This window comes from Drosophila novamexicana, unplaced genomic scaffold (genome assembly GCF_003285875.2).
Source record: "Drosophila novamexicana strain 15010-1031.04,08,12 unplaced genomic scaffold, DnovRS2.1 tig00000974-arrow-arrow-pilon, whole genome shotgun sequence".
Lineage (NCBI taxonomy): Eukaryota > Metazoa > Arthropoda > Insecta > Diptera > Drosophilidae > Drosophila > Drosophila novamexicana.
The window spans coordinates 129,049-145,532 of NW_020824834.1; the positions used below are offsets into that span (position 1 = coordinate 129,049).

General features: G+C 36.0%; 1 protein-coding gene across 4 annotated transcripts in view; it reads left to right on the plus strand.

Annotated features, from left to right (window-relative positions):
* The window catches only part of LOC115765518 (flocculation protein FLO11), a 33,800-nt gene extending 30,123 nt beyond the window's left edge, over positions 1-3,677 (plus strand). For 3 of the 4 annotated variants that reach the window (XM_030709136.1, XM_030709137.1, XM_030709138.1), the window contains 6 exons: positions 86-172; positions 231-424; positions 560-788; positions 1,433-1,870; positions 1,930-2,128; positions 2,217-3,677. In XM_030709136.1, coding sequence (XP_030564996.1) covers positions 86-172; positions 231-424; positions 560-788; positions 1,433-1,870; positions 1,930-2,128; positions 2,217-2,390 — 1,321 coding nt within the window. In that variant the 3' untranslated portion in view covers positions 2,391-3,677. Of the gene's footprint in view, positions 1-85; positions 173-230; positions 425-559; positions 789-980; positions 1,207-1,432; positions 1,871-1,929; positions 2,129-2,216 lie in introns of all 4 variants that reach the window. The other variant, XM_030709135.1, reaches the window with a different exon arrangement.
* The last annotated feature ends 12,807 nt before the right edge of the window (positions 3,678-16,484 follow it).

Here is a 16,484-nt window from a genome sequence, read left to right on the forward strand (position 1 = left end):
TTGGCAACCCGCACAATTAAAACTATTTACTGTTTAAACACTTTTTTAAACAATTTTTAAATATTTTTAATGCAATAAAATTTAGAAACAACAATAGAAACCGTGGCAGTTCAATATACACGAATCAGGATCGTGAAACTGCTGCCACTCCCAACAGAGGGACTCATCCACCGTAAGTACCTTGGATCCTCAAATAAATGAAACATTTTACAAATGGTGAACACCCACAGGCGGACGCGTCCAACGCTTAAGCCGGCTGGCACAATAGTCTCAAAGGCTCAAGAGTTTGTGGACATATACAGATATCCGCCTTCCCGACCGGATCCACTGTACCCACAGCCTACGCCGGATAAGACGGCTGCCAAGTGCCGTAAAGATGTTTGTTTACTACCTGATTGCTATTGCGGAGGCAAGGATATACCCGGTGAGTACTAATTAACTGATTAGCTAGATCGTTGACTACTAATATATTAGACAAGTCGAAGCTAGCTTGGTACTTTTTACCTATTTGGCTATGTAAAATGTCTTAAAAATAAATTCACTGCCTAACAAAACATAGGAGGTTTGAATGTGTCGGACACCCCACAAATTGTTTTAATTACGTTTGATGATGCCATCAGCACAATTAATATTGATCTGTATGATGAGTTATTTAATAACAAGTCACGCAAGAACCCCAACGGATGTCCTTTGCGTGCCACTTTCTACTTATCCCATGAATGGACGGATTATGGCATGGTCCAGGATTTGTACTCTGATGGACATGAAATGGCCTCGCATACGGTTTCGTAAGTTGCGATTATCTTTCGCTTCTGTCAGGTCATTTTAACCTAAGAGACATCAACTACATGCGGCAATCATAGTCTTTTATCTCCTTGCCTCTATGTATCTGCTTGGTTTATATTCATGTCATGAACTTTATATTTTTCTCTACATTCCATCACCCACCACTTCATCAATATTGTCGTCATGATTGCTAGGCGAACTACCGGTTGAAAGCATACCTCAAATCGTACTGTTGACCTTCGATGATTCCGTAAATGATTTAAATAAACAATTGTATACGGATCTTTTTGAGAAGGGACGTGTCAACCCTAATGGCTGCCCCATAACAGCGACCTTCTATGTCTCTCACGAATGGACTGATTATAGTCAAGTGCAGAATCTTTACGCCGATGGACATGAAATGGCATCGCACACAGTTTCGTAAGTAGCAGACTCTCAGAAGCTGAGACAAACACACACGGCGACATAACACAAACACGAAGAACACCAACAAAACGTAGTAAACTTGAAAGGCAACCTATGAAACACTTCTAAAATGTCCCAGTTCCATACTCACAGACATCAGACATCAAATCGCCATGGTTCTTTTCTAAATCTTACTTTTAAAAATAGCTAGTCAAAATTTGATTACTTTTTTCGTCCACAGTCACAGCTTTGGTGAGCAGTTCTCACAAAAGAAATGGACTCGGGAAATAGCTGGTCAACGCGAAATACTCGCTGCCTATGGTGGCGTCAAGCTATCTGACGTAAGGGGTATGCGTGCTCCTTTCCTCTCAGTTGGTGGTAACAAAATGTACAAAATGCTGTATGACTCAAATTTCACCTACGACTCGTCGATGCCGGTCTATGAAAATCGACCACCCTCGTGGCCGTACACTCTTGACTATAAGATCTTCCACGATTGTATGATACCGCCCTGTCCGACACGAAGCTATCCGGGGGTTTGGCAAGTACCCATGGTCATGTGGCAGGACTTGAACGGCGGACGCTGCTCTATGGGAGATGCCTGCTCAAATCCAAGTGATTCAGAGGGTGTAACCAAAATGATTATGAAGAATTTCGAGCGTCATTATACCACCAATAGGTAAAGAGGCAAGATTTTTAATAATACACCTAGATGTTAAGGAATACTATTTAATACAGGGCACCCTTTGGATTGTTTTATCATGCCGCTTGGTTTACGCAACCGCATCACAAGGAAGGGTTTATAAAGTTCCTCGATGCCATAAACGCCATGCAGGATGTTTGGATCATAACAAATTGGCAGGCTCTACAATGGGTGCGCGATCCAACACCTACGTCTAGGATAAACTCGTTCCAGCCATTCCAGTGTGATTACTCGGTAAGTGTTAATCTTTACACTAGTACAAATACGCGTGTCTATTTAAAACCCTTTATGAAACTTACATTTATAACATTTATTTATTTAGGACCGACCCAAACGTTGCAATAATCCAAAAGTCTGCAATCTGTGGCACAAATCTGGAGTTCGATATATGAAAACATGCCAGCCCTGCCCCGACATCTACCCATGGACTGGAAAATCCGGCATACGTTCATCACGCATCGACAACGAAGTTGAAGAACCTTCGGCGCAAAACTGAGGATTCTCAATCTAGACATGCCAGTTAAACCACGCCTATGCTATTAGTAAACTACTGTTCGTCTTGATGTGAGCTTTATACACAGAGGAACAATTGGAATGCAATAGTAGATATTGTCATAAGTAATAGCCCAAAATACGGTATTCACTCGTTGATATGTTCTTCATATTATATTTATACTATAGCCAATTTGTTGAAGGGCATGAAAAAATGTATTTAATATTTTGATGACATGTTACTTAAATTTATTTATTCCCTTATGATAGACTTATGTATGTGTACTGTATATTCCTATAGTTTGCTACTCCCATGGAAATTTGTATAAGTACTTTCAAAATGCAATATTAGTATAATACCTTGTACATGTAAAAGTTACTAACGTAATTGTAGATTTCCATTTAAATTTAAAAAATGAAAAGCGCGTGGTTCAGGACATTATGAAACTGAGGGGCAATACTCTTTTTTGTGGTTGATTTAATTTGTGATACATATTTTTTCATCTAAATATGTGTCTCTAAATATGCCAATAATTATCTGAAACCAGGCAGTAAATAATTATAACATTTTAATAAGCAAATGTGTCTAAGCATGTTTTTTATGTTCAACCTTGTATATAACATTTTAATTAGAATCCGGTGAAGGGGCCTAATACTCTTGGATATATTTATCACTCTATATTTCCTAACTATGATTTAATTTCAAGAAAATTCTTATCATACTATAATAAAACTAAAGATTTTATGTGCTTTCCATGATACAATATCAAGAGCTCAAAAAATCATATGAATATATATAATATTATTTCTGAATTTATAACATTTCTCGCTTCATTTTAGTTTAAAGCATGATTTTATATCATTTTGACTAACGGTACTATTAAAGAGCTTAAAATATATGAATTTACGTCATGAACAGACTTTTTTTAGGCACCTAATGAAATTAATACTCCAATTAATGACACATTTGTAACGGGAGCTGCAGAAAAAAAAATCAAATCATAACGTCAGACATCGTAAATCCATGTAAAGTTTTAAGCAACATGCGAGCCTAGCAAATATTTTAACATTTAAGCTGTTAGTACTCATACGAAAGTATTAGATGGATTTGTAATGCTGCAAACTCAAAATGAAAAATCATTAAGATAAATTAATATTTAATTTAAGTATATTGTATGTATGTGCACACATAAAAAATTGTAAAGCTGAACGCAGTTCAAAAAATTTAATAATACCAACGAGTGAATTATGTATTTTGTGCTAATAATTGTAAAACATGTAAAATAAAAAAACCAACGTAAGTCAGATAAATATGCATTTTAAATTTGCAATCGATAAAACAAATATCTCTGTATATAAATCTGTTTGTCCTGAAAAAAAGATATTCGGGTCTCTGTTTGCCCTCTAGATCAATTTGACATCAAAGTTTGGCAACTCTATTATTTGTCAAAATGCACGGTCAAATCTCATCCGATTTTCATGAGGTTTGCCTTTTTGTTCATGGTTTGGTCACTTCATCAATTTGGCATCTAAATCTGGCAACCCTATTCTTGGTCAAAATTCATGTGAAAATGGTACCCTCAAATATCCTACACAGGCATAGGTCAATATTTCCCACCGCCATAACTCGGTCAAAACTCAACCTATTTTCATAAAGTATGGATTTTTCTTCAGGGCTTGGCCTCTAAATCAATTTGACATACAAGTCTTGCAACTCTATTCTTGATCAAAATTCATATCGAAATGGTACCCTCTCATATACCATATATAGATTCATGTGAAAATGGTACAATCAAATAAAGTATACAGACATAGGTTAAACTTTTTCAGCCCCATAACTTGGTCAAATCTCATCCGATTTTCACGAGGTTTGGCTATTTGATAATGTTTGAAAATGGTACCCTCAAACACCCTAAACAGACACAGGTCAATATTTCCCATCCCCATAACTAGGTCAAAACTCAACCGACTTTTATAAAGTTTGGATTTTTCTTCTTAGTTTTGCCTCTTAATCAATTTGAAATTTAAATCTGGCAACCCTATTCTTGGCCAAAATTCATGTGAAAATGTTACCCTCAAAAACCTCAAAAACCCTACACAGACAAAGGTCAATATTTCCTACCCCCATAACTCGGTCAAAAAACAACCGATTTTCAAAAAGCTCGGATTTTTCTACAGGGTTTGGCCTCTAAATCCATTTGACATCTTAAAATTACAAACGTATTCTTGGTCAAAATTCATGTGAAAATGGTACCCTCATATACCATACACAGACATAAGTCAATATTTCCCATCCCCATAACTCGGTCAGAATTCAACCGATTTTCAAAAAGTTTGGATTTTTCTCCAAGGTTTGGCCTCTAAATCAATTTGACATCTAAATATGACAACCCTATTCTTGGTCAAAATTCATGTGAAAATGGTACCCTCATATACCATACACAGACATAAGTCAATATTTCCCACCCCTATAACTCGGTCAAAACTTAACCGATTTTTTGAAGTTTGGATTTTTCTTATTGGTTTTGCATATTTATCAATTTGACATTTAAATCTGGCAACCATATTCTTGGCCAAAATTCATGTGAAAATGGTACCCTCAAAAACCTCAAAACCATTTGACATCTAAATATGACAACCCTATTCTTGGTCAAAATTCATGTGAAAACGGTACCCTCAAACACCCTACACGGACATAGGTCAATATTTCCCATCCCCATAACTCGGTCAAAGCTCAACCGATTTTTATAAAGTTTGGATTTTTCTTCTTGGTTTTGCCTCTTAATCAATTTGACATTTAAATTTGGCAACCCGATTTTTGGCCAAAATACATGTGAAAATGGTACCCTCAAAAACCTCAAAAACCCTACACAGACATAGGTCAATATTTCCCATCCCCATAACTCGGTCAGAATTCAACCGATTTTCAAAAAGTTTGGATTTTTCTCCAAGGTTTGGCCTCTAAATCAATTTGACATCTTAAAATTACAAACCTATTCTTGGTCAAAATTCATGTGAAAATGGTACCCTCATATACCATACACAGACATAAGTCAATATTTCCCACCCCCATAACTTGGTCAAAACTCAACCGATTTTTATAAAGTCTGGATTTTTCTTCTTGGTTTTGTATATTTATCAATTTGACATTTAAATCTGGCAACCATATTCTTGGCCAATATTCATGTGAAAATGGTACCCTCAAAAACCTCAAAACCCTACACAGACAAAGGTCAATATTTCCTACCCCCATAACTCGGTCAAAAAACAACCGATTTTCAAAAAGTTCGGATTTTTCTCCAAGGTTTGGCCTCTAAATCCATATGACATCTAAATATGACAACCCTATTCTTGGTCAAAATTCATGTGAAAACGGTACCCTCAAACACCCTACACGGACATAGATCAATATTTCCCATCCCCATAACTCGGTCAAAACTCAACCGATTTTTATAAAGTTTGGATTTTTCTTCTTGGTTTTGCCTCTTAATCAATTTGACATTTAAATCTGGCAACCCTATTCTTGGCCAAAATTCATGTGAAAATGGTACCCTCAAAAACCTCAAAAACCCTACACAGGTAAAGGTCAATATTTCCTACCCCCATAACTCGGTCAAAAAGCAACCGATTTTCAAAAAGTTCGGATTTTTCTCCAAGGTTTGGCCTCTAAATCCATTTGACATCTAAATATGACAACCCTATTCTTGGTCAAAATTCATGTGAAAACGGTACCCTCAAACACCCTACACGGACATAGGTCAATATTTCCCATCCCCATAACTCGGTCAAAACTCAACCGATTTTTATAAAGTTTGGATTTTTCTTCTTGCTTTTGCCTCTTAATCAATTTGACATTTAAATTTGGCAACCCGATTTTTGGCCAAAATACATGTGAAAATGGTACCCTCAAAAACCTCAAAAACCCTACACAGACATAGGTCAATATTTCCCATCCCCATAACTCGGTCAGAATTCAACCGATTTTCAAAAAGTTTGGATTTTTCTCCAAGGTTTGGCCTCTAAATCAATTTGACATCTTAAAATTACAAACCTATTCTTGGTCAAAATTCATGTGAAAATGGTACCCTCATATACCATACGCAGACATAAGTCAATATTTCCCACCCCTATAACTCGGTCAAAACTTAACCGATTTTTATGAAGTTTGGATTTTTCTTATTGGTTTTGCATATTTATCAATTTGACATTTAAATCTGGCAACCATATTCTTGGCCAAAATTCATGTGAAAATGGTACCCTCAAATATCCTACACAGACATAGGTTAATATTTCCCATCCCCATAACTCGGTCAGAATTCAACCGATTTTCAAAAAGTTTGGATTTTTCTCCAAGGTTTAGCCTCTAAATCAATTTGACATCTTAAAATTACAAACCTATTCTTGGTCAAAATTCATGTGAAAATGGTACCCTCATATACCATACACAGACATAAGTCAATATTTCCCACCCCCATAACTTGGTCAAAACTCAACCGATTTTTATAAAGTCTGGATTTTTCTTCTTGGTTTTGCATATTTATCAATTTGACATTTAAATCTGGCAACCATATTCTTGGCCAATATTCATGTGAAAATGGTACCCTCAAAAACCTCAAAACCCTACACAGACAAAGGTCAATATTTCCTACCCCCATAACTCGGTCAAAAAACAATCGATTTTCAAAAAGTTCGGATTTTTCTCCAAGGTTTGGCCTCTAAATCCATTTGACATCTAAATATGACAACCCTATTCTTGGTCAAAATTCATGTGAAAACGGTACCCTCAAACACCCTACACGGACATAGGTCAATATTTCGCATCCCCATAACTCGGTCAAAACTCAACCGATTTTTATAAAGTTTGGATTTTTCTTCTTGGTTTTGCCTCTTAATCAATTTGAAATTTAAATCTGGCAACCCTATTCTTGGCCAAAATTCATGTGAAAATGGTACCCTCAAAAACCTCAAAAACCCTACACAGGCAAAGGTCAATATTTCCTACCCCCATAACTCGGTCAAAAAACAACCGATTTTCAAAAAGTTCGGATTTTTCTCCAAGGTTTGGCCTCTAAATCCATTTGACATCTAAATATGACAACCCTATTCTTGGTCAAAATTCATGTGAAAACGGTACCCTCAAACACCCTACACGGACATAGGTCAATATTTCCCATCCCCATAACTCGGTCAAAACTCAACCGATTTGTTATAAAGTTTGGATTTTTCTTCTTGCTTTTGCCTCTTAATCAATTTGACATTTAAATTTGGCAACCCGATTTTTGGCCAAAATACATGTGAAAATGGTACCCTCAAAAACCCTACACAGACATAGGTCAATATTTCCCATCCCCATAACTCGGTCAGAATTCAACCGATTTTCAAAAAGTTTGGATTTTTCTCCAAGGTTTGGCCTCTAAATCAATTTGACATCTTAAAATTACAAACCTATTCTTGGTCAAAATTCATGTGAAAATGGTACCCTCATATACCATACACAGACATAAGTCAATATTTCCCACCCCTATAACTCGGTCAAAACTTAACCGATTTTTATAAAGTTTGGATTTTTCTTATTGGTTTTGCATATTTATCAATTTGACATTTAAATCTGGCAACCATATTCTTGGCCAAAATTCATGTGAAAATGGTACCCTCAAAAACCTCAAAACCATTTGACATCTAAATATGACAACCCTATTCTTGGTCAAAATTCATGTGAAAACGGTACCCTCAAACACCCTACACGGACATAGGTCAATATTTCCCATCCCCATAACTCGGTCAAAGCTCAACCGATTTTTATAAAGTTTGGATTTTTCTTCTTGGTTTTGCCTCTTAATCAATTTGACATTTAAATTTGGCAACCCTATTTTTGGCCAAAATACATGTGAAAATGGTACCCTCAAATATCCTACACAGACATAGGTTAATATTTCCCATCCCCATAACTCGGTCAGAATTCAACCGATTTTCAAAAAGTTTGGATTTTTCTCCAAGGTTTGGCCTCTAAATCAATTTGACATCTTAAAATTACAAACCTATTCTTGGTCAAAATTCATGTGAAAATGGTACCCTCATATACCATACACAGACATAAGTCAATATTTCCCATCCCCATAACTCGGTCAAAACTCAACCGATTTTTATAAAGTCTGGATTTTTCTTCTTGGTTTTGCCTCTTAATCAATTTGACATTTAAATTTGGCAACCCTATTTTTGGCCAAAATACATGTGAAAATGGTACCCTCAAAAACCTCAAAACCCTACACAGACAAAGGTCAATATTTCCTACCCCCATAACTCGGTCAAAAAACAACCGATTTTCAAAAAGTTCGGATTTTTCTCCAAGGTTTGGCCTCTAAATCCATTTGACATCTAAATATGACAACCCTATTCTTGGTCAAAATTCATGTGAAAACGGTACCCTCAAACACCCTACACGGATTTTTCTTCTTGGTTTTGCCTCTTAATCAATTTGAAATTTAAATCTGGCAACCCTATTCTTGGCAAAAATTCATGTGAAAATGGTACCCTCAAAAACCTCAAAAACCCTACAGAAGCAAAGGTCAATATTTCCTACCCCCATAACTCGGTCAAAAAACAACCGATTTTCAAAAAGTTCGGATTTTTCTCCAAGGTTTGGCCTCTAAATCCATTTGACATCTAAATATGACAACCCTATTCTTGGTCAAAATTCATGTGAAAACGGTACCCTCAAACACCCTACACGGACATAGGTCAATATTTCCCATCCCCATAACTCGGTCAAAGCTCAACCGATTTTTATAAAGTTTGGATTTTTCTTCTTGGTTTTGCCTCTTAATCAATTTGACATTTAAATTTGGCAACCCTATTTTTGGCCAAAATACATGTGAAAATGGTACCCTCAAATATCCTACACAGACATAGGTTAATATTTCCCATCCCCATAACTCGGTCAGAATTCAACCGATTTTCAAAAAGTTTGGATTTTTCTCCAAGGTTTGGCCTCTAAATCAATTTGACATCTTAAAATTACAAACCTATTCTTGGTCAAAATTCATGTGAAAATGGTACCCTCATATACCATACACAGACATAAGTCAATATTTCCCATCCCCATAACTCGGTCAAAACTCAACCGATTTTTATAAAGTCTGGATTTTTCTTCTTGGTTTTGCCTCTTAATCAATTTGACATTTAAATTTGGCAACCCTATTTTTGGCCAAAATACATGTGAAAATGGTACCCTCAAAAACCTCAAAACCCTACACAGACAAAGGTCAATATTTCCTACCCCCATAACTCGGTCAAAAAACAACCGATTTTCAAAAAGTTCGGATTTTTCTCCAAGGTTTGGCCTCTAAATCCATTTGACATCTAAATATGACAACCCTATTCTTGGTCAAAATTCATGTGAAAACGGTACCCTCAAACACCCTACACGGATTTTTCTTCTTGGTTTTGCCTCTTAATCAATTTGAAATTTAAATCTGGCAACCCTATTCTTGGCAAAAATTCATGTGAAAATGGTACCCTCAAAAACCTCAAAAACCCTACAGAAGCAAAGGTCAATATTTCCTACCCCCATAACTCGGTCAAAAAACAACCGATTTTCAAAAAGTTCGGATTTTTCTCCAAGGTTTGGCCTCTAAATCCATTTGACATCTAAATATGACAACCCTATTCTTGGTCAAAATTCATGTGAAAACGGTACCCTCAAACACCCTACACGGACATAGGTCAATATTTCCCATCCCCATAACTCGGTCAAAACTCAACCGATTTTTATAAAAATTGGATTTTTCTTCTTGGTTTCGCCTCTTAATCAATTTGACATTTAAATTTGGCAACCCTATTTTTGGCCAAAATACATGTGAAAATGGTACCCTCAAATATCCTACACAGACATAGGTTAATATTTCCCATCCCCATAACTCGGTCAGAATTCAACCGATTTTCAAAAAGTTTGGATTTTTCTCCAAGGTTTGGCCTCTTAATCAATTTGACATCTTAAAATTACAAACCTATTCTTGGTCAAAATTCATGTGAAAATGGTACCCTCATATACCATACACAAACATAAGTCAATATTTCCCACCCCCATAACTCGGTCAAAACTTAACCGATTTTTATAAAGTTTGGATTTTTCTTCTTGGTTTTGCATATTTATCAATTTGACATTTAAATCTGGCAACCCTATTCTTGGCCAAAATTCATGTGAAAATGGTACCCTCAAAAACCTCAAAAACCCTACACAGACAAAGGTCAATATTTCCTACCCCCATAACTCGGTCAAAAAACAACCGATTTTCAAAAAGCTCGGATTTTTCTACAGGGTTTGGCCTCTAAATCCATTTGACATCTTAAAATTACAAACGTATTCTTGGTCAAAATTCATGTGAAAATGGTACCCTCATATACCATACACAGACATAAGTCAATATTTCCCATCCCCATAACTCGGTCAGAATTCAACCGATTTTCAAAAAGTTTGGATTTTTCTCCAAGGTTTGGCCTCTAAATCAATTTGACATCTAAATATGACAACCCTATTCTTGGTCAAAATTCATGTGAAAACGGTACCCTCAAACACCATACACAGACATAAGTCAATATTTCCCACCCCTATAACTCGGTCAAAACTTAACCGATTTTTATGAAGTTTGGATTTTTCTTATTGGTTTTGCATATTTATCAATTTGACATTTAAATCTGGCAACCATATTCTTGGCCAAAATTCATGTGAAAATGGTACCCTCAAAAACCTCAAAACCATTTGACATCTAAATATGACAACCCTATTCTTGGTCAAAATTCATGTGAAAACGGTACCCTCAAACACCCTACACGGACATAGGTCAATATTTCCCATCCCCATAACTCGGTCAAAGCTCAACCGATTTTTATAAAGTTTGGATTTTTCTTCTTGGTTTTGCCTCTTTATCAATTTGACATTTAAATTTGGCAACCCTATTTTTGGCCAAAATACATGTGAAAATGGTACCCTCAAATATCCTACACAGACATAGGTTAATATTTCCCATCCCCATAACTCGGTCAGAATTCAACCGATTTTCAAAAAGTTTGGATTTTTCTTCAAGGTTTGGCCTCTAAATCAATTTGACATCTTAAAATTACAAACCTATTCTTGGTCAAAATTCATATGAAAATGGTACCCTCATATACCATACACAGACATAAGTCAATATTTCCCACCCCCATAACTTGGTCAAAACTCAACCGATTTTTATAAAGTCTGGATTTTTCTTCTTGGGTTTGCATATTTATCAATTTGACATTTAAATCTGGCAACCATATTCTTGGCCAATATTCATGTGAAAATGGTACCCTCAAAAACCTCAAAACCCTACACAGACAAAGGTCAATATTTCCTACCCCCATAACTCGGTCAAAAAACAACCGATTTTCAAAAAGTTCGGATTTTTCTCCAAGGTTTGGCCTCTAAATCCATTTGACATCTAAATATGACAACCCTATTCTTGGTCAAAATTCATGTGAAAACGGTACCCTCAAACACCCTACACGGACATAGGTCAATATTTCCCATCCCAATAACTCGGTCAAAACTCAACCGATTTTTATAAAGTTTGGATTTTTCTTCTTGGGTTTGCCTCTTAATCAATTTGACATTTAAATTTGGCAACCCTATTTTTGGCCAAAATACATGTGAAAATGGTACCCTCAAATATCCTACACAGACATAGGTTAATATTTCCCATCCCCATAACTCGGTCAGAATTCAACCGATTTTCAAAAAGTTTGGATTTTTCTTCAAGGTTTGGCCTCTAAATCAATTTGACATCTTAAAATTACAAACCTATTCTTGGTCAAAATTCATGTGAAAACGGTACCCTCAAACACCCTACACGGACATAGGTCAATATTTCCCATCCCCGTAACTCGGTCAAAACTCTACCGATTTTTATAAAGTTTGGATTTTTCTTCTTGGTTTTGCCTCTTAATCAATTTGACATTTAAATCTGGCAACCCTATTCTTGGCCAAAATTCATGTGAAAATGGTACCCTCAAAAACCTCAAAAACCCTACACATACAAAGGTCATTATTTCCTACCCCCATAACTCGGTCAAAAAACAACCGATTTTCAAAAAGTTCGGATTTTTCTCCAAGGTTTGGCCTCTAAATCCATTTGACATCTAAATATGACAACCCTATTCTTGGTCAAAATTCATGTGAAAACGGTACCCTCAAACACCCTACACGGACATAGGTCAATATTTCCCATCCCCATAACTTGGTCAAAACTCAACCGATTTTTATAAAAATTGGATTTTTCTTCTTGGTTTTGCCTCTTAATCAATTTGACATTTAAATTTGGCAACCCTATTTTTGGCCAAAATACATGTGAAAATGGTACCCTCAAAAACCCTACACAGACAAAGGTCAATATTTCCTACCCCCATAACTCGGTCAAAAACAACCGATTTTCAAAAAGTTCGGATTTTTCTACAAGGTTTGGCCTCTAAATCAATTTGACATCTTAAAATTACAAACCTATTCTTGGTCAAAATTCATGTGAAAATGGTACCCTCATATACCATACACAGACATAAGTCAATATTTCCCATCCCCATAACTCGGTCAAAAAACAACCGATTTTCAAAAAGTTCGGATTTTTCTCCAAGGTTTGGCCTCTAAATCCATTTGACATCTTAATATGACAACCCTATTCTTGGTCAAAATTCATGTGGTAACGGTACCCTCAAACACCCTACACGGACATAGGTCAACATTTCCCATCCCCATAACTCGGTCAAAACTCAATCGATTTTTATAAAGTTTGGATTTTTCTTCTTGGTTTTGCATATTTATCAAATTGACATTTAAATCTGGCAACCATATTCTTGGCCAAAATTCATGTGAAAATGGTACCCTCAAAAACCCTACACAGACAAAGGTCAATATTTCCTACCCCCATAACTCGGTCAAAAACAACCGATTTTCAAAAAGTTCGGATTTTTCTACAAGGTTTGGCCTCTAAATCCATTTGACATCATAATATGACAACCCTATTCTTGGTCAAAATTCATGTGAAAACGGTACCCTCAAACACCCTACACGGACATAGGTCAATATTTCCCATCCCAATAACTCGGTCAAAACTCAACCGATTTTTATAAAGTTTGGATTTTTCTTCTTGGGTTTGCCTCTTAATCAATTTGACATTTAAATTTGGCAACCCGATTTTTGACCAAAATACATATGAAAATGGTACCCTCAAATATCCTACACAGACATAGGTCAATATTTCCCATCCCCATAACTCGGTCAGAATTCAACCGATTTTCAAAAAGTTTGGATTTTTCTCCAAGGTTTGGCCTCTAAATCAATTTGACATCTTAAAATTACAAACCTATTCTTGGTCAAAATTCATGTGAAAATGGTACCCTCATATACCATACACAGACATAAGTCAATATTTCCCACCCCCATAACTCGGTCAAAACTTAACCGATTTTTATAAAGTTTGGATTTTTCTTCTTGGTTTTGCATATTTATCAATTTGACATTTAAATCTGGCAACCATATTCTTGGCCAAAATTCATGTGAAAATGGTACCCTCAAAAACCTCAAAACCCTACACAGACAACGTCAATATTTCCCACCCCCATAACTCGGTCAAAAAACAACCGATTTTCAAAAAGTTCGGATTTTTCTCCAAGGTTTGGCCTCTAAATCCATTTGACATCTAAATATGACAACCCTATTCTTGGTCAAAATTCATGTGAAAACGGTACCCTCAAACACCCTACACGGACATAGGTCAATATTTCCCATCCCCGTAACTCGGTCAAAACTCTACCGATTTTTATAAAGTTTGGATTTTTCTTCTTGGTTTTGCCTCTTAATCAATTTGACATTTAAATCTGGCAACCCTATTCTTGGCCAAAATTCATGTGAAAATGGTACCCTCAAAAACCTCAAAAACCCTACACATACAAAGGTCATTATTTCCTACCCCCATAACTCGGTCAAAAAACAACCGATTTTCAAAAAGTTCGGATTTTTCTCCAAGGTTTGGCCTCTAAATCCATTTGACATCTAAATATGACAACCCTATTCTTGGTCAAAATTCATGTGAAAACGGTACCCTCAAACACCCTACACGGACATAGGTCAATATTTCCCATCCCCATAACTCGGTCAAAACTCAACCGATTTTTATAAAAATTGGATTTTTCTTCTTGGTTTTGCCTCTTAATCAATTTGACATTTAAATTTGGCAACCCTATTTTTGGCCAAAATGCATGTGAAAATGGTACCCTCAAATATCCTACACAGACATAGGTTAATATTTCCCATCCCCATAACTCGGTCAGAATTCAACCGATTTTCAAAAAGTTTGGATTTTTCTCCAAGGTTTGGCCTCTAAATCAATTTGACGTCTTAAAATTACAAACCTATTCTTGGTCAAAATTCATGTGAAAATGGTACCCTCATATACCATACACAGACATAAGTCAATATTTCCCACCCCCATAACTCGGTCAAAACTTAACCGATTTTTATAAAGTTTGGATTTTTCTTCTTGGTTTTGCATATTTATCAATTTTACATTTAAATCTGGCAACCCTATTCTTGGCCAAAATTCATGTGAAAATGGTACCCTCAAAAACCTCAAAAACCCTACACAGACAAAGGTCAATATTTCCTACCCCCATAACTCGGTCAAAAAACAACCGATTTTCAAAAAGCTCGGATTTTTCTACAGGGTTTGGCCTCTAAATCCATTTGACATCTTAAAATTACAAACGTATTCTTGGTCAAAATTCATGTGAAAATGGTACCCTCATATACCATACACAGACATAAGTCAATATTTCCCATCCCCATAACTCGGTCAGAATTCAACCGATTTTCAAAAAGTTTGGATTTTTCTCCAAGGTTTGGCCTCTAAATCAATTTGACATCTAAATATGACAACCCTATTCTTGGTCAAAATTCATGTGAAAACGGTACCCTCAAACACCATACACAGACATAAGTCAATATATCCCACCCCCATAACTCGGTCAAAACTCAACCGATTTTTATAAAGTTGGATTTTTCTTCTTGGTTTTGCCTCTTAATCAATTTGTCATTTAAATTTGGCAACCCGGTTTTTGGCAAAAATACATGTGAAAATGGTACCCTCAAATATCCTACACAGACATAGGTCAATATTTCCCATCCCCATAACTCGGTCAGAATTCAACCGATTTTCAAAAAGTTTGGATTTTTCTCCACGGTTTGGCCTCTAAATCAATTTGACATCTTAAAATTACAAACCTATTCTTGGTCAAAATTCATGTGAAAATGGTACCCTCATATACCATACACAGACATAAGTCAATATTTCCCATCCCCATAACTCGGTCAAAAAACAACCGATTTTCAAAAAGTTCGGATTTTTCTCCAAGGTTTGGCCTCTAAATCCATTTGACATCTTAATATGACAACCCTATTCTTGGTCAAAATTCATGTGGTAACGGTACCCTCAAACACCCTACACGGACATAGGTCAACATTTCCCATCCCCATAACTCGGTCAAAACTTAACCGATTTTTATAAAGTTTGGATTTTTCTTCTTGGTTTTGCATATTTATCAAATTGACATTTAAATCTGGCAACCATATTCTTGGCCAAAATTCATGTGAAAATGGTACCCTCAAAAACCCTACACAGACAAAGGTCAATATTTCCTACCCCCATAACTCGGTCAAAAACAACCGATTTTCAAAAAGTTCGGATTTTTCTACAAGGTTTGGCCTCTAAATCCATTTGACATCATAATATGACAACCCTATTCTTGGTCAAAATTCATGTGAAAACGGTACCCTCAAACACCCTACACGGACATAGGTCAATATTTCCCATCCCAATAACTCGGTCAAAACTCAACCGATTTTTATAAAGTTTGGATTTTTCTTCTTGGGTTTGCCTCTTAATCAATTTGACATTTAAATTTGGCAACCCGATTTTTGACCAAAATACATATGAAAATGGTACCCTCAAATATCCTACACAGACATAGGTCAATATTTCCCATCCCCATAACTCGGTCAGAATTCAACCGATTTTCAAAAAGTTTGGAT